Genomic DNA, 19,441 nt, shown 5'->3' with positions numbered 1-19,441 from the left:
CAGATTCAGAATGATGTAGGTTGCAGTAGGTGCTGGGAGATGAAGAAGCTTGCACAAGATAGAGTAGCATGGACAGCTGCATCAAACCAGTCTCTGGACTGAAGACCACAACAACAACAATATTAAATACAACTTCTTCTCATGTGGTGTTTCAGAATTTACCAAATAACTGATACAATTGTGATAGTGTTTAATAATCACAGCTGTTTGTGAAGGTTCAAACAAAAGTACTAAGGCAACATGATGTGTTTATTTCTCTTTTAATTTATACATCATAATGCTATTTATTTTCATTTTCAGTGACAATGTATAATATTTTTTGTACAATGTATTTTTCTAGATGTGCTAATTATGTAAGTATTTCAGACGGACTCATTTGTGTTAAAGTGTACAACAAACAAAACTTGCTGTGCTATAACAGAAAAAATTCCATGTAGATTAGTCTGGATCAGTTGAAGAGAACAGGGACTGTAGATATGTCCCGTTATATCTGTTGCATTTCATTATTTTTCTGTGTCGTTTATTTGCCTCAGAACTGCATAATATGAGTAAGACGCATTCAGCAGCTGAAATTAAATAAAAAGGTCTCCAATGTAAATGTATACATTCAGGTATTTTCAAACCAGAGGGAGGAATGGAAATGCCATACTTAATCTAAAATTATAAGATGTATTTCTCTCAAAAGAAGAACAAGCAATGTCATCTTTAAGACTATTTTTAATCAGTTGGGAAGACATAGGCAAACTTCTGTAACTTGTTACTGTCACATCTCATCTAAATCACAGTTCTAAGTACTTGCTTTCAGCTACATGTTTTACAGCTTGAGCTGTGTCAATCCGTCTTTCAAAAATCATTGATATTACGAGAGTTTTTTATTGTGTCAGTTTGATGCATGTCTATTAGTAACTTTTTTACTTGGTGAACCCATCCTGCTATAACAATAGGTACTACTTATGTTCCTTCCTTTCTCTTACTTTATGATGTATAATTCGGTTGGAAAGCTTTTTGCTGAACATTCCATCTATCCCTTTGAATGCATTTCTGCATGTTTCCTTGGACAGTCATAGTGTAACCAATCTTCATCCCCTACCCAACTACGTCAGTGCTACTTGATGAATAGACTTGATTATTCCTCCTGTTTCCTCTTGATATAATGCTATGGGTATGGACAATGTAGATGATTCTAGTTATTGTATTCAGGGAGTACATTCGTGCTCAGCTGAAATAACATCTTGAAAATATATTTCAACAGCAAAAATGTCACGTTCATTCATTCAGTCATTCGTTCATAGACCTGTCTTTTGATAAATTTGTGGCTGTGGCACCCAATACAAATTGTTTCCGTGAATCATGAAGAAGGCCCTTCAGATGTATTAAGTATTAATCATTATTAAAAAGTATTAGAACATGTGCATTACAAAAATTAATTAAAATTTAATAGTGTTAACATGAATGCTAATAGTTTGGGAAAAGCTGCTGCTTGCTCAGTTACATTACATACCTTCTGTTTATATTACACTACAAGCTTAATATTTGGTATAGAACAAGTTATTTATGCACCTCAAGTAAAGCGACTTCAGGCAAGCCACTAGGGGCTGCTTACATGCGTCGAGCGTCAGATGCGTCCGTGTAAGCAATTGTAGGCCCCCAAGAGTGGCATGTAGCAGCCGCAAATACAAACAGGCTACTTAACATTCAAAATGTAGGCAGACGAATGCGACGATGCACATTATTTTGTACATGAAGTAAAAGCCATTACTTTTATCTGACAGCAGCAAACACGGGAACAAACTGATTACCCAAGAGCTTATAAATACAGTTTAAAGGCTGAAAACTCCATTTGAGAAATAAAAAGGTAGCTGCATAACTCAGCGAGTATAAAATAATGGTATAACATGAAATGCAGTTAACACAAGTTTTTAAAAAAACAAAAAATTACGACTCGACTTGGGTAGGAAAAAAATATTTCGTAACTGCACGAGAGAACACGAAATCAAACATCAAGTAATGGCTTTACACCATTGAAGAAGTTTTTATTACTTAATTGTAGCTGCTCCTTAAGAATGAGCACATCAATACGAGAAAGAAGTTTAAAAATTTCTAATTCTTCGAGAACATCTAAACTATGGACTTTCTTCTCAGTGTGCAAAATGTTCATATTGTGAACAGCTTTGGATCCGTGACCTGCAATCGGAAGGTGGTCGGCAAAAGATGAATTCTGGGTGTCAGTGCTATTTTTTCTTAAAAGATGTTCATGGTATCTGACTTTAAAGGCAATTCCGCTTATCCTGTCTAGTAAGAACAGCAAGTGTCGCAAAAAATGTTATAGACACCAGAGTTTTTCAAAGGGAACAAGTCGATTTAAAATTGTGGATAAAATTTTTAATACTATTATGAGTTGAAAAGGCGACATTACAAATGTATTTATTATGAAGAAAGCACTGAATCTCATAGAAGATGGGGCCCCGAGAAAGGAATAGAAAAGAACTTCTTTTGACTGGACTCAATGATATCAACATGGACTAAGTGATATCAACATGAACCTCAGCCCCCAAAGGTTCACAAACCTAACCATCCAATACGGCCGAATTGTAATAGTATGTACAGGGTGTACCATGATCTAACCAAATTTCTGCATGCTTCTCTGAAAAAATCTTTCGTCTTTCAGAACAATTATTCCACTCCCAATAGTTACGCCTTAGTTCATCAAATAAAAGATTTAGACTGCAGTCCAGTAACCAAGTTGTTTTCACTGATGATGATGATGATGAGTCCCATACTCCGTTTACCGAGCGTAGGGGAGCGACGCGGGAGACCCGCGCCGCCATACTAGGCAAGGTCCTAGTGGAGGTGGTTTGCCATTGCCTTCCTCCGACCGTAATGGGGATGATTGATGATGATGATGAAGACGACACAAACACCCAGTCATCACGAGGCAGGTGAAAAATCCCTGACCCCGCCGGGAATCGAACCCGGGACCCCGTGCTCGGGAAGCGAGAACGCTACCGCGAGACCACGAGCTGCACATCAAAAATCCTTATACAAACTTTCCCATGCAAGAAACGCTTTGAATCGTGGAAAAAAATTTACATAATTTCAAAAAGAACTTTATGATTAACAAATCACTGACTTTATGAATGTAATCACAGTTGTAGTCAAGTACAACTACTTTAAATTTAATGAACAATTGTATCAGCAATCCAAAGGTCTCGCTAAGGAAAATCCGTTGGCTGTTATCCTTCCTGACATTTTCATTAACTTCGTGGAAGAACAGTAGTTCTTCAACTGTGCCTCAGCTACAGTTCTGGGCATTCTCTTCTATTTCAGATACGTCGATAATATTTTAGTCATCTACAAAGAACGTGTTTATGGTATTGACCGTATTTTCAATCTCTTTCACGAGAAGATATCATTCACAGGTGAACTCGAAAACGAGGCCTGCCAACTGAACTTTCTTGACTTGACGCCAAGAGTAGAAGAAATTAAAATCTCTCTTAACGTTTTTCGGAAAGAATCATAAACCGATTTGATCGTACCTCCCTCAGAGCTACTTCTATCCCAGTTTCCAAAGAAAAATTCGAGGAAGAAAAACTACAGCAGTTAGTAACGAAAACGAACCTGCCATAGTGACGACATCCCTAAAAAGAAAACTATTAAAGTGTCACTACACTCGGCACCTCTACCATTGAGTCCAACCAAAAAAAGGTCTTTTCTAGTCCTTTCTTGGGACTCCATCTCCTATCAGATTCAACGCCTTCTTCGTAATAAATACAATTGTAATGTCGCCTTTTCAACCAATAACAGCTTGAAAAAAAAAATTCTCAGTTTCAAATCGATCTGTTCCCCTTTGAAAAACTCTGGCGTCTGTAACATTTTTTGCGACACTTGCTCTTCTTACTACGTAGCACAAGCAGGACGTGCCTTTACAGTCACATATAAAGAACATCTTTTAAGAAAAAATGGCACGAGCACCCAGAATTCGTCTTTTGCCGACCACCTTCTGATTGCACGCCACGCATCCAAAGCACATTTTGCACACTGTGAAGAAAGCCCATAGTTTAGATGTTCTCGAAGAATTAGAAATTTTTAAACGTCTTTCTCGTATTGATGTGCTCATTCTTAATGAGCAGCTACAATTACGTAATAAAAACTTCTTCAATGGTATAAAGCCATTACTTGATATTTGATTTCGTGTTCTCTCGTGCAGTTACCGAAATATTTTTTCTACCCATGTCGACTCGTAATTTTTTGCTTTTTAAACATTTGTGTTAACTGTATTTCGTGTTATACCATTGTTTTCTGCTTTCTGAGTTATTCAGCTCCCTTTTTATTTCTCAAATGGCGTTTTCAGCCTTTAAATTGTATTTACAAACTCCTATGGAGACAATTTGTTTCTGCAACTGCTGCTGTCAGATAAACTTATTGCATTTTACTTCATGTACAAAATAATGTTCATTGTAATATTCGTCTGTCTACATTTTGAGTGTTACGTAGCCTGTTTGTATTTGCGGCTACTAGATGCCACTCTAGATGTAATGTTCACCCGGCTGTGATTGCTTAGGTGGGCACCTCTGACGCTCGACACATGTGAGAAGCCCATAGTGGCTTGCCTTTTATGTATTTTGTTTTACAAATTTTGTGACTAAAGCTTTATCGCTTGCTTTTTACTTAAATATATGACCTGTAAGTACTGTTTCTTTTTTGTACTAGTAGCTAGTACTTACACTTAATTTTTTTTTTCTTTCCTGTAATTGTGTAATAATGTTATATTCCAATTTGAGAGTTTTATTTCTGATGAAGGCATTCATAGCAGTGCCGAAACCTAGGTAAAAAGACTTTTTTGCAACCGAGGTCTGCTATTGCTGTTAATTTTACTTTGTAAACAGTCGCTGACCATGTAGCCGCGTTCAAAACTTTAAGTATACGAAAGTAACTAATTAATATACATACTGTTACAAATGTTTTCAGAGAAATTCTGTAGTATTTTCCTGCAGAGAGGATGAGTGGTTGTTGTGCCCAGAGCATTACAATCTTCAGTAAGTCTGTGAACGACCTGGGAGCTCCTTGCCAGTTGCAGCTGTAGGCAGCCCATTTCAGGTCTTCACTCTGTCTCAGGAAACGTATCATGAGAAAGATAGCATTTTGTGAAATAAGAACAGTCTACAAATACACTCCCTACACTGTGTCTCCAGATACTTATTGCTGTCCAAATTGATGGCGTGGACCTAATATTAATAGTGTCAGTATTACATCTGTTAAATTGTTTAATTTTTGGGAATGGCTTTGTAACAATTTATTTATATGCTGGTGTTGGAATTTGTTTCAATTCTTCTTAAAGTGTTGTTGTAACTGTCTATCTGTTTTATGAGGAACTTAATCTTGCACACAAAATCCCATAAGATTTCAACAAAGTTTTGGAGTTTTGAGTAGGCCAACTCAGCATGATTTTTTTCAAACCATGCTACAGTAACCTGTGCATTATCTATAGGAGCATTACCAAAAGACCTCATTTCAAACTTTATGGGAAGCTGTTGTCTGGAATATTTCCTTAAATATCTTTCATAATCTGGTATCGGATTAAAGTATACAGTTCAGTGCCATCATGTGGTTCATCTTTATACCAGGAAAAACAGTTTCAGACCACTGCACCAAATTGAAACAACCTTTTTAAAATTTTGAAGCTATCAGAGATAAAATGCAAGGAGCAAAAAATGTTCTGCAACCTCCACAGAAAGCAAATGACAGTTTTAAGAGCAGAAAGACATGAAAGACAGGCAATAAAAGAGAAAGTGGTGAGGCAATATTGTAACTTATCCTCAATATTATTCAAACTGTGCATAGGGCAAGCAATAAAGGAAACCAAGGAGAAATTTGGGGAAAACATTTAAGTTCTGGGAGTGTCATTGTAATTCTGTTTAAGTAGGCATTGTGCTCAGATCAACTGTCTCAAAGAGAGTGTAAAGAAAAAAAGTAATAACAATCAGCAAAAGGAAAACAAGGGTGACGAAGTGCAGACAAATTAAGACAGGTTATGTTGGGGGAATTAGTTTTAGGAAAGCAGCAGGTGTCGTTCGCTAGACAGGTAGAATAATCACTGATGATGGCAGAAGTGAAGAGGATATAAAAGATAGTCTAGTGACAGTAACAAAAGTTTTTTGAATAATATAAATGTGTTAACATTAGACATAAATTTAAGTGTTAGGAAGTCTTTTCTGAAAGTATCTGTCTGAAGAGTAGCTTTGTGCAAAAGTGAAATATGGACACCGATCAATTCACACATGTAAAGAATGGAAGCTTTTGAAATGAGGTGTTACAGACAAATGCTGAACATTAGATGGGTGTATCAGATAGGTGGTAGTGTTCTGAACTGAGGAGAAAAGAAATTTGTAACACAAGTTGACTAGCAGCAGCAGCAAGTTGGCGGGACACATTCTGAACCATCAAGGAGTAGTTAATTTAGTAACAAAGGGATGGTAGGAGATTACAAATTATAGAGGAAGACCAAAGCATGAATACAGTAAGCAGTTTCAAACACATGCAGGCGGCAGAGGCTCTGCAGAAATGAAGAGGCGTGTTCAGCACAGACGAGTGGCGAGAGGTGTGTCAAACAACCTTTTGGACTGAAATGTGCAAATATAACAGCAACAACACCGACGACGACGACGACGACGACGACGGCTACGACAATACACTGAGGTGAATTCTGTTCGCCAGAGATCATCCAGCAGATTTGCACACGCCCCTCTGAGTGCTACTGTGATGTATTTACTCCATAAAAGCATCCTGCACAGCTCCACAGGCCAATGAGAATGGTATTTGCCCCTCTGCAACTGATTGGTGGACTTGTTCTTACGCCTGGAGAACTGCAACACAACAAATCAAAATTTCCATCACCTCTTTACACACAATTCTATTTCCAGTCTATTTACTTGTGACAGAAGTTCTCTGTAAAGATATACGAAGATTTGTTAATGTATTATGCAGTTTGCTTTAGAGTTAGAGAGTCCCTGCTAATTAATTTCTTAGGTATATGTGTGTGATCATTGAAATTATCAGTTGACCAAAATTTCTATTTGATGGAAAATAACATAGTTTACAGTGTAAGAGGTCAAAGATTAGAGGTAACGGAGAGGACCACAATGGGCTAGGCTAATATGACGTCCAAGTGTAAAGAAGGCCGACCTGTATGACCAATAAACAATGTTGTTTTTGGTTTTAATGGTGTTGGCAGCTGTGAGATTTAGTGCGGACATAGTGACGAACTGTCAGTATAGAGGAGTGGTGGCAGTTCTATTGTGCTTTGTTTGTGTGTTTCAATGTTCAGATTTGATTCAGTTGCCCACTATAACAACAATACATCTTGTTAATTAAAAAAATTGCAGTTGATCCTTTAATTGACTCAGTCTTCCTTCTAACATTACATTAAACACTAAGTTTCTTTTCTTCGTCAGCAAATGTAACTCCTGTGAGTACCCTCTGACAGAATACCTGAATTTGTGGAAGGAAACAAGGACACATTGTTCAAACTCACACAGCTCTTTACACGGACTCAGTCTGACAGACAGTTTGTCTGTGATGATTATTAGGCGAGATTAGGAATAGTGTTTGTTGTATAGACCATTGGTGAGGAGACCTTCTAGGATGTAGAACACATCAGAAAAATAAAAGTACATAATACATATTTATGAAAGAACCTATGTGCTGTGGGTCAGCTCCACAGACACTAAGGGAGACAAATGTCTTGCATATGCTTACACATACAATTTTTTCGTTTATGTATTGATCAAGAAATTCTCCGACAAACATTTCAATGTGCACATACTGTTTATGCAAATAGTTTTAAGTATGTTCCATGGATCCATTTAACAATGAACTATCTCTGGATGTGGAATGCATAAACGTTATGATTACATATGTATACATACATTTAAGTATAGTTTAATACTCAATACATTTAGAAAGATATACTATAGTATTACAAATAAAACAACAAATGTTGATATCTTCACAGTGCAATGGTAACATATTCAGAACAGCTTGACAGGTTCAGTTATTACCATACTACTGGAAAATCAGTTCAGCAATACATAAAAATAAATATTCACACTGTAGAGTGACTGAATGAAAATTTCTTCACCTACAGAAAAAACTTGTAATAACAATACAATAAAAAATAGATTGCTACTTACTACAGAGATGTGACATTAAGCTGCAGACAAGCACAACAAAAAGGCACTTACACATAATAATTTGGCCAAAGCCTTTCTCAGAAAAGGAAAGACAGACACATTCGTTCACACAAACAAGCAGACATGGCCGCCATCTGTGGCAGCTCAAAACGGAATACAACTGTAGAACAGAACCAGCAATGTGGAGTGGGTGGGGAAAGGCAAGCGATAGCTGGATAAGGGGGGAGGGGATAGAAGAGAGTTGGCTGGCTGGGCATGGAGAGTCTACATTGTTGGGAGGCTGGGGGGCAAAGAGGGGGAGAGGGGGGGAGAGAATGGGCAGTGATAAAGGAGAGGATTGGGGTAAGGAAAAGATGGGGAGGTGCATTGTCAGAGGTGGGAGACGAGAATACAGAGGAATTGATAAGGCAGGGAGGGTAAAAACCGTTCGGTGGAAAGTGTGGAGACAGTTGTCTACCATAGGTTGAGGCCAGGATAATTTTAGGAGTGGAGAATGTGCTGTAAGCATAACTCCCATCTGCTGAGGGTCCAGATAGCTAGGGTAATGCAGCATCCACTGCAGTCAAGCATGTTATATTCAGCTGTATGTTGTGCCACAGGGGTGTCTACTTTGTCCTTAGCCACAATTTGCCAGTGCCCATTCATTCTTGTGGACAACTCAGCTGGTTGGTAGTCATACCAGTACACAAAAGCTGTGCAATGGTCGCAAAAAATGGTTCAAATGGCTCTGAGCACTATGGGACTTAACATCTATAGTCATCAGGCTCCTAGAACTTAGAACTACTTAAACCTAACTAACCTAAGGACATCACACAACACTCAGTCATCAAGAGGCAGAGAAATTCCCGGACCCCGCCGGTAATAGAACCAGGGAGCAATAGTTGCAGCAGAGATGGCATATGACATGACTGCTTCCACAGGTAGCCCACCTTTGATGTGGTAGGATAAGCCTGTAACAAGACTGCAATAGGAAGTGCTGGGTGTGTGGATTGGGCAGGTCTTGCACCTGGATCTTTCACAAGGATATGATCTGTCTGACAAGAGGGTGAGATTTGGAGTGTCATAGGGATGGACTAGCATGTTGTGGCGGTTGGGTGGGCAACAGAACAGCACTTTAGGAGGGGTGTCAAGGATCTTACGTAGGATGTCCCTCACTTCAGGGCATGATGGTAGGTAATCAAGTCCCTGACAAAGGGTGTCTTTCAGTATTTCAAATCTGGTGTGGTATTGGCTGATGAAGGGTGCATTCCTTTGTAACTGGTTGGCAGGTGTGGTGGGAGGACTAAGGATGTGAGGTGAAATGGCGAAGATCTGTTTGGTTACTAGGTCTGAGAGATAGCGTCTGCCTGCGAACGCCTTGTTGAATTCTCAATATACTGGGCAAGGGAGTCCTTCACATTGCACTTACACTGTCCTCAGGTTCCACCAAATTCTTTCAGCCCTATACGAATGCCTCATCTTTAGCTCTACACCCAAATTTAACCCTGTTTGAATTGTCAAAGACCTACTCTCCTACGAAATTCCTGCAATGGTAACTTCTCTTGCCACCAATCCCTCCAATCAAAGCCCACCAATCCCAATATTGGAAACCGAGAACAGTGGCACAGTGGTTAACGCATTGGACTCACATTCTGGAAGATGACAGTTCGAACCTGCATCCATTCATCTAGATTTAGGTCTTTCCATGATTCCCCTAAATCACTCCAGGCAAATGCTGGGATAGTTCCTTTGAAAAGGCACAACTGATTTCCTTCCCCATCGTTGACACCATCTGACCTTGTGCTCCATCTCTGAGCTCGATATCAAAGGGAAGTTAAACCCAATCTTCCTTCATTTTCTTCCTTCCCATAATTGAACCCTGACTCTCACGTATCTTACCACCATCCAGCTATGATACTGCCTCCCTCCCACCCAACCACTCCCTGATCATTTTCAAGGAATGCCTTACTTCTAGCTTTGCCTCACCCTCGTGCCCCAAGTTTCTTCCTCAGAACACCAATCATTCAGCCAGTGAAAGGTCACCCATACACAACCTCAGAACAAATCCTGACCTAATCATCCTACCTGCAGACAAAGGTTCCACTACTGTTGGTATGAACTGCAGTGACTATGTGGCGAAAGGCCTCCGCCAGGTATCTGACTCCTCCATCTATAAACTCTGCCAGAGTGATCCCACCCAAGAAGTCCAACATAACCTCCAATCCCTGCTTAAAGCCTTACACCCTTTCCAGAACATTTCCCCTGAGTCTATTTCCCTCCTCACTCCTATGACACCCTGCAGACCCCCCTTCTACATGGTCTCCAATATACACAAACCCAAAAGTCCTGGACATCTCGTTGTATCTAGTTATTGTGCTCTCACTGAAAGAATCTTGGCCCTCACTAACATTTCATCCAGTTGCCAATAATCTAGCCTCCCACGCCAAAGATACCTACCATTTCCTTCACCGACTCTCCACCATCTGCGCCCCTTTATTTCCTGGATCCCTACTTGTCACTGTAGAAACCACCTTCCTATACACCAACTGTGCTGACATAAGCTGGCACCAGCACACCATGTGGCATAGAAGTTAAAAGAAGATCGCAAGAGGCCAAAGACAGACTCGCTGGAAACGCTCCGCCGACGCCCTCTCGGCAGCCAGTATTTAAATAGTCGTCGTGGACTGGAGGGCCGGTGAGTTCGGGTTTGTCGCCCCTATTGAGTTCCAGCGTGCCACCGAGTCGGAGTCGTAGTCTTAGCCACTAGCACAGACACAGGCAGCACAGTGCAACCTTATAGTGAACATAACGGACTTCTACTTCACAAGCAGTGAGGCTAACATGGAATAAACAGAGCTTACACCACACAACAATTAGCTAAAGTTAAGTAGATTTCTATTCTTATGAATAAAGAACCCAGTTAGTAATTGCAAGAAGTTTGTGTTATAGAAAGAGGATACCAGCCACCAAACAACATCCTCTCCTTGGTACAGCTCTACAGAGACAACGAGACGATATAAAAGACGGCGCCAAGGATTTAAAAGATGTCGATGAGAAAACTTCAGTGAAGAAAAATTTGCTTCTTTCTTTTACGTTTCAGGTTGCAGCGGTTTCTAATTGCAAATTTGTTGTTGTTGTTGTTGCATGTATTCCAGAAGGGGAGCTGCAGAACTGGTTCAGATCGCTCTGAGCACTATGGGAGTTAACATCTGAGGTCATCAGCCCCCTAGAATTTAGAACTACTTAAACCTAACTAACCTAAGGACATCACACACATCCATGCCCGAGGCAGGATTCGAACCTGCGACCGTAGCAGTCGCGCGGTTCCGCACGAAGCGCCTAGAACAGCTCGGCCACAGCGGCCGGCCTAGCTGCAGAAATAATCAACTTTTTCTTTTCAGAAGCTTTGCTTGCTTTTTTGCTATAACGTATTTGTGTAAACCATGGCTACCCCGCCCCCTCCATCCCCAGCCGCTGCGCCTCAGCCGCAGATGGCCAATGTGAAATGGGTCTAACACAAGCTTTTCAGTTTCAGAGCCAGCAAATTGATGCTTTGCTGACGATGGTACAACAACTACTGGCTGCACAACAGACTACTGGCTGCACGACAGACCAACCAACCAACCCAAAAAGAGCCGCCGACCAGCATAATAACGCTCCGGCAGTTTAACGACACAGAAGAGGAATGGCTCTGTTCTCAGCACATTGTCAAGTTCATCTTATTGAACGTACTGTAAAGATACAACAGTTTCTTTCGATTGCGGGGTTCCCAGTGTTCACGTTAATACAAAATCTTTTCCCAGCCACGTCTCCGCAGGAACTCAGCCGTGACGAAGTAATCGCTGCATTAACTCAATATTATGATGAGCACGTCCAAGTAGCTGCAGCCAGATATCAGTTTTTTCGTTTGCAGAAAAAAACTGAATAGATTTACCGTCAGTGGCGTACAGAATTAACGGGCATGACTTAGAAGTGTAAATTTAAGTGTAGTTGTGGCAACTTTTACAGTGACTTAGTGATTAGGGACGCTATAACATTCAGTGTCTCCAATAGAAGAATACGGGAACAGAACTTGAAGTACTCTGATCCATCAAGTGTTGCAAATCTTAGAGCAATATGATTCGGCTGCCACAGCGACCGAAAAGTTTGACCAAGCCCTGATTAGTCGGATCGAGTCGCCCCTTGCTCGCGACCGACCCAAGCAGCATGCACATCGGCATACCCTTGCAGTTCAACAGGGTGTGATCCAAGTTCAAAATGACAGTGGACAATCGCGTGTGCTTATTCCTAAAGTGTTTCAAAAGGATGTGTTGCGATTGCTCCACCAAGGACATTGGGGCACGCCGGCACTGTACTTGGCAGGGCATGGACGCCCTCATTGAACAGATGACGTCACGGTGTCGCGCATTGACTTTGCACGACCGTCTTGGAACATTTGTTGGCTCATAGTGATAGACTCTTTTAGCAAGTTCCCATTTGCAGTGCCAATGAATTCTACCATGTCACGTAGCACCATTCAAGTGTTGTCCTGAATATTTGCATCGAAGGTGTGCCACAAGTACTTGTGTAGGACAACGGACCACAGCTCATTACACGTGGCTTTGAACAGTTTTGTGAACACAGTGGTATTCGTCATCTAACAAGTGCTCTGTTTCACCTGCAGCCCAATGGACGAGCAGAATGCTTCGTATGCACGTTAAAGCAACAGATGACCAAGCTTCGCACCACCCACACACGGGAACAGGCGTTGCATCTCTTTCTCGCCTCCTATCGCTCCTACCCACGACACGGACCATCACCGGCGGAACTCCTGCATGGCCGCCACCATCGGACGCTACCGCACTTGCTACACCCATCGCAGCATCCGGCGCCGCCAGTGGTCAGTAAGTATCGCGTTGCGCAGCGCGTTGTTTTCAGGGTTTACAGCAACTGTGGCCGCTGGGAAAGAGGCGTAATTCAGGAATGCATTGACTCTTATTTACACTTACTTGCAGGTCCCGATGGTTTGCAACATCGCCACCAGAACCAAATTCGCGCATGTCATTTGCCCCGTGATTCTGCTGCTTTTCGCCCCCCAGTTTCACAGGTTCACGGGACTGTGCGGCCTTCACACCCACCCGCTGGTGCCACCAGGGCACCCCAGGACGAGCAGATGGATGATGCACCCTAGCCCTCACTGTCCCCACTCACCGACACGATGGACCTGCACCCACCGTCGCCGTCGACGTTGCTGTCCCCGTCATCTCCCCAACACACGCCCTCAGGCCTGGACGTGTGCCCTAGCAGCAGTTTTCCGGAGGATGTTCCTGTTGCCTCGCATGGCAGATGGCGGGATACGGTCGGGAGTCCGTCGTCCTCTACAGTCACGGTTCCCGGCCCATCTCTACATCCAGCGTGCTGCTTCCCTCCTCATTGTCGTTCGCAGCCTCGCTACCCTGAGTCGGAGTCGCAGTCTTAGCCGCTAGCACAAAGACATGCAGCACATAGCAACCTTATAGTGAACATAGCGGACTTCTACTTCACCAGCAACGAGGCTAACGTGGAATATACAGAGAGCTTGTACCACACAACAATTAGCTACAGTTAAGTACATTTCTATTCTTATGAATAAAGAACCCAGTTAATAATTGCGTGCATTTTGTGTTATAGAAAGAGGATACCGACCACCAACAACATCCTCTCCGTGCTCCTGTGGTACAACTCTACAGAGACAATAAGATGAAATAAAACCAACATCCCTCACATCCGTGGTCTGTCCACTATTGAACACTATCTTTCCCAACGTCCTTCAGACTCCAAATCCACTGCTTCATTCCTCATACACTTTACTGATTTTTTCCTAACTCACAACTATTTCACCTCTGACAGGAAGGTAAACAAACAAATGCATGCTACAGCTGTGGTCAGCTGCTTGGCCCACAACCCATCTAGAGGATACCTTCATAGCCTACCAAAACGCCAAATCCCTAGTCTGGTTCAGTTTCATTGGTGAAATCTTCACGATCTGGACTCAGTGCCAAGTCACTCTATCTTCATTCCTTCACAACCTCAACACCTTCTCTTCCAACCGCTGCATCTGGTCTTCAGTCGAGCGTGCTACCTTTCTGACCATTGACCTCCTCCTGTTTGATGACTCCATCATCACCTCTGTCCGCATTAAACCTATCAACCACCAACAGTAACTGGATTTCGACAACTGTCATGTTTCCCACGCCAAAAAATCCCTCCCATGCAGCCTGCTCCATCTGTTAATGGCGTATCAGCAGTCACAAGAACTCCCTTGCCCAGTATGCTGAGGGTATCATCGATGCCTTCATCGACAGGCACTATCCCCCAGACCAAATCCACAAATAGATCTCCTTTACCATTTTACCTCACACCCCCTAACTTCCCACCACTCTTGAGAACTAACTGCAAAGGAGTGCTCCTTTTCTCATGCAGTTCGACCCCAGACTGGAAGAACTGAAGCACATCCTTCCCCAGGGTTTTGATTACTCGTCATTATGCCCTGAAATTAAGGACTTGCTACCCAAGATACTTCTAACCCCTCCTAAAGTGCTCTTCTATCACCTATACAACCTCCACAAGCTTAATACGTCCCTAAGCTGCTCCCAATCCAAACCCCTTGCCAGGCGGATCATATCCCTGTAGGAGTCTGGTGCAACACCTGCCACATCCACCCACCCATCACTTCCTATTACACTCCTATCATACGCTTATCCTACCACATCAGAGACCAGGCCACACATGGAAACAGCCACGTTGTATACCAACTGTGCTGCAATCAATGCACAGCTTTTTATGTCGGTATCGCTACCAACCAGCTGTCCACGTTCTCGCTATTCACGTCTACCACTCTCTGCAAACAGATCTCCCTATATTTCCCTTTCCCCACTGCTCTCCTTTTTCGTCCCCCCCCCATTCCCTCCCCCTTCTCCCCACCTCTTTGCCCCACAGCCTCCCGACAGTCTAGTCTGTGCATTCTCCACTAGGCAACCCTCTTCTCTGCCCCCATCACACCCTGCATTCCCTTCACCTTCCCCACTCCTCCAGGTTGCTGCTCCTGTTCTACATGACAGTTGTATTCCGTTCTGAACTGCCAGAGATGGTGACCATGTGTGCATGAGGTGTGCTTGCTTGTGGGAATGAATGTCTCTGTGTTTCATTTTCTGACAAAGGTTTTGACTGAAAGCTAATGTACAATTGTCTTTTCTTTGTGCCCTTCTGCAACTTAACATGTCATCTTTATGGTAAGTAGGAATCTTTCCCTTGCATTGTTGCTATTCGAACCTGGAATTTCCATTTATTGATACTTGCATTAATGTTTGACAATCATAAAGCTGTTGAGTTGTATCTTTTCTTTGGCAATCTGTCATTAACAAATTCCTCTAGAGAGTAGAACGGGCGATTCAAAGGAAATTTTCATATATTACGTCTGAAAAGGGATCCACTATTTCTTACGTTTTTAAGGTCAGGGGAAAGGAGGTTGAAATTTTTTGCAGCAGCTTACTTACCACCTTTGCATCAGGGACAGATTTTTTATTGGTAGCGTATGTTGTTCTTATGTCTAATGCCATCGAAATGCACTACTGATTTGCTTTGAAAGAGAGCAGGTCTCATGATAGAGGGAAAAAAGATATTAAGAACTGTATTAAGTGTTTTTAGCTGCCTAAACGCTTTGTGATTGGACATCGTTGAACTTACACTACAGATGACTTTGATCCTCTTTTCTAAGAAACGAACATTTTTTTCAGTAAGAGAAGATTTCCCTCAGAAAGTAGTTCATATTATATGATAAAGTGCATGCAAACAAAACGAGCTGCATTTGTGGCCATTTGTTGTCCAATCAGTTTAGTTCACAATCTAAGTGAAGAACCAGGAATTTTGTGCTATTCAGATCTCTGCAACTGCTGACTGTTAAATGTATTCCTGTGGGCTTTCGTGACTTGATTGAAATGTAGGTGTAAACTCAATCCATAGGCTACGGTGGGCCAATCAGCACTGACCGATTGCTGTATCACCCTCTGCCAGAGGCATCATTGGATTCAGTATGGAGGGAAGTGGGGCCAGCAGGCCGCTGCCATGGGCTCTGTCAGTTTTCGTTACATGGAGCCACTATTCTGAGTCAGAGGGAGGTGACTTGACTGAAGCTGTACAAAATTGATGTTGCTTAGGTTCACAGAAAGGAGATCAAGTAAATCATCTAAAGACTTTTGATAAAACGTTGTTTGTCGCTGTGGTTGACAGATTTTATGCTAAAATTTGCGTAATGTAATTCCTGGGCTAAGTACCAACTGAGTCAGAATACTATGTTAGTTTGAAAGAGAGGTGAAACTGATGGTGACAACAACTTGTATATTCTTTGAGGAATAGCTAGTTGGCTGTGAACAGTTGGCCTCTTGGTTTACACTTCCTGTGAATTTGTATTTTGTTTTATTGGTCATTGTCTTCACTTAGCTGGGAAGTGGGCTAAGGTGAAAATTGGAAGCTGTCTGATAATGAAATTTACCTACGTACACTTGATGCCTTGCATAACAAATAATGTACTGACATGACAGCTCGCCGCTCGAAGTGGCCGCGCGGTTTTAGGCGCCATGTCACGGATTGCGCGGCCTCTCCCGCCGGAGGTTCGAGTCCTCCCTTGGGCATGGGTGTGTGTTGTCTTTAGCACAAGTTAGTTTAAGTAGTGTTTAAGTCAAGGGACGAATGACCTCAGCAATTTGGTCCCTTAGGGATACACACATATTTGAACATATTGAACATGACAGCTCAAGATGATCATTGAGTGAAATACAGTGTTATCATCATATTAGCAACAGAGGTATCTGCCAAACCACATGTCACTCTGTTGTGCTGGCAACAGGTTACCCCCTAAGCATTTGCATTCAGCTTGTTTAAGTAAGAAGTTTGACGATACTTTAGAAGTACACAAAATAAGGTTCATATATGTGTTAAATAATGTCATTATATATCAGAGCTCACTAATAACCTGGTTTTAATTTGGTTGGAATTGTAAACTGATAAAATATTTGTTTGTGAAGACAGTCACATAGCAAGGAAAAAAGGATTTCTATTTAACATCTGCAAATAATTGACAGTTTCATAAGTTCTTCATAATTCGTAAAATATTCAACGGAGAACTAACCGAATTGCCAATTAACAAGGTATGTGACTGTCTCTACAGCCAAATATGTTATCAATTTACATTCCAGTCACGCTAAAATTTGGTACAAGGCCCAGTTTTTAGTGAGTTCTGGCATGTCATGATATTGTCTTACAAGTGTATTAACCTAATTTTGGCTAGTTGTAAAGTATAATCACACTTCTTAAACAAGCTGAAGGTATATGCTTAGTGGTCACCCTGTCGCCAGTGCAAGAGGTTGGCAACTGGTCAGGTAGATACCTGTGTGTTAGTACCTTGATAACACTCTGTTTAACTGATCAATCATCTTGAGCTGTCATATCTGTACAGTACCCCTTATGTACAGCAAGGTGTGTATGTAGATAGGTATTATGATCAGAAAGCTTCCAGTTTCCACGTTAGCTCACTTCCTATCTAATTGAAGGCATTGACTTAAAAGACAGAATACGAATTTGCAAGAAGTGTACAACAAGCGGCCAATTGCAATTATACCTTCAGAGTATATAAGTTGTTTTCGTCGTCCCAGCTTACAAACTGTTTTGACTTAAGCGATATTTGGGATACAATAATTATAATTTTATAGACCAGTTTTCGGCTACCACACTGTCGTCAAGTACAAAGATGAAAAGTTTAGCTGTGGAATTATTTTGCGATCAAAGATTTTAAACTAGTGGGACTACAGAGTGTCTGTTGGTTCCCAAAGATGGCAACTGTTAATGATTGACGAAAACAAGAGGGATTACTTCAGAAAAATGTGATGTAAAATATTTAGGGTAGATAAAATACGTCCACATTAACTATTGAACTACATAACAATTACTACAACTGTTTTGAGAGGAAAAATAAATGAACGAGATCAGTGAAGTTTGGTGTTATGTTCCAAAGAGGTGACTGAACAAGATAATCTTGTCCTTAATAGGTCCAATATTGCATACAGGTACAACATAAAACAGGTAAATGTAACTATAGAAAGTAAAATTTTTAACAAGGCAGGTGAAGTTACAGTAACTCAAATAAAGGAAAAAGTGGGGCATGTGAGATAAGGGGTAATTTACGAAGTGGCTTGGAAGGCATTGCTAGCAGTATCTGCAGCTAGAAGTGGCTTGTAAGGGAACTGTGATCATTCAATACTAAGCTTGAGCAAATGGACTTAAGTTTATTAATTTTCATTATCTCATGGTAGTTTATTTTCCTCCTTTGCGGATGTTATGCAAACTTCATGTTGCATTTTGTAAGTGTGGCCTTCTTTAAGCAGGTGGTCTGCAAAAGTTGAATCTCCTCTTCTAAGTCTCCAACTTCTTCTATGTTCTTTTTTTTCCAAGCTGGTGGCGATTACCCTACTAGACCGGCCTATCTACAATTTGCCACAATTACAAAAGTAGCCAGAGACTGCTGTCCTCCCTGTCCACCAGCTCGTTCATGTGTATAAAGAACAACAGCGGTCTATCACACTTCCTTGGGGCCCTCCTGACGACACCCTTGTCTCTGGTGAACACTCGCCGTCGAGGAAAACATACTGCGTGCTGTAATTTAAGAAGTCTTCGAGCCGCTCACATATCTGTGAACCTGTTCACATGCTCTTACCTTCGTTAAGAGTCTACGGTGGGGCAATGTGTCAAATGCTTCCCAGAAATCTATAAATATGGAATCTGCCTTTTGCCTTTCATCCATAGTTCGCAGTATACCATGTGAGATAGGGGCAAGCTGAGTTTCGCACGAGCGATGCTTACTAAAACTGTACTAATTCGTGGACATAATCTTCTACGTCTTTTGGAATGGAGGAAATAGACGAGATTTCTGCAGAAAACCGATGTTACGGATATTGGTTCGTAATTGTACCCTTCTTACATACAGGAGTCACCTGCGATTATTTTTCTTTTTTTTTCAGTAGATAAAATTTTGGCTGGGCAATAGATTCACGATAAATGCAAGCTAAGTAAGGAACCGGTGGCGTAGAGTAGAACTGGGATTCAATCCAGATCTGTTGATTTATTTGTTTTGAACTGTTACCTTTGCTTCTCTACTCCAGGGATGCCTATTATTATGTCATCCATAGGGGAGACCTGTGTTACGGTCAAATGATGGTATATTTGCACGCTTCTCCTGCGAAATTTAAACCTTCGGGTAATAG

At 41.6% G+C, this 19,441-nt stretch overlaps 1 protein-coding gene across 1 annotated transcript in view; it reads right to left on the bottom strand.

Annotated features, from left to right (window-relative positions):
* Window positions 1-418: 418 nt before the first annotated feature.
* LOC126335971 (uncharacterized) overlaps window positions 419-19,441 on the bottom strand; it is a 119,121-nt gene continuing 100,098 nt past the window's right edge. The window contains exons 9-10 of the mRNA XM_049999449.1: window positions 4,951-5,106; window positions 419-566 (exon numbers count right to left, since the gene is read on the bottom strand). Of these exons, the coding sequence (XP_049855406.1) occupies window positions 504-566; window positions 4,951-5,106 (219 nt within the window). The 3' untranslated portion in view covers window positions 419-503. The remainder of the gene's footprint in view (window positions 567-4,950; window positions 5,107-19,441) is intronic.

Source organism: Schistocerca gregaria, chromosome 2, assembly GCF_023897955.1.
Source record: "Schistocerca gregaria isolate iqSchGreg1 chromosome 2, iqSchGreg1.2, whole genome shotgun sequence".
In the NCBI taxonomy this organism is placed as follows: Eukaryota; Metazoa; Arthropoda; class Insecta; order Orthoptera; family Acrididae; genus Schistocerca; species Schistocerca gregaria.
This window is presented reverse-complemented; position numbering and strand designations above follow the sequence as displayed.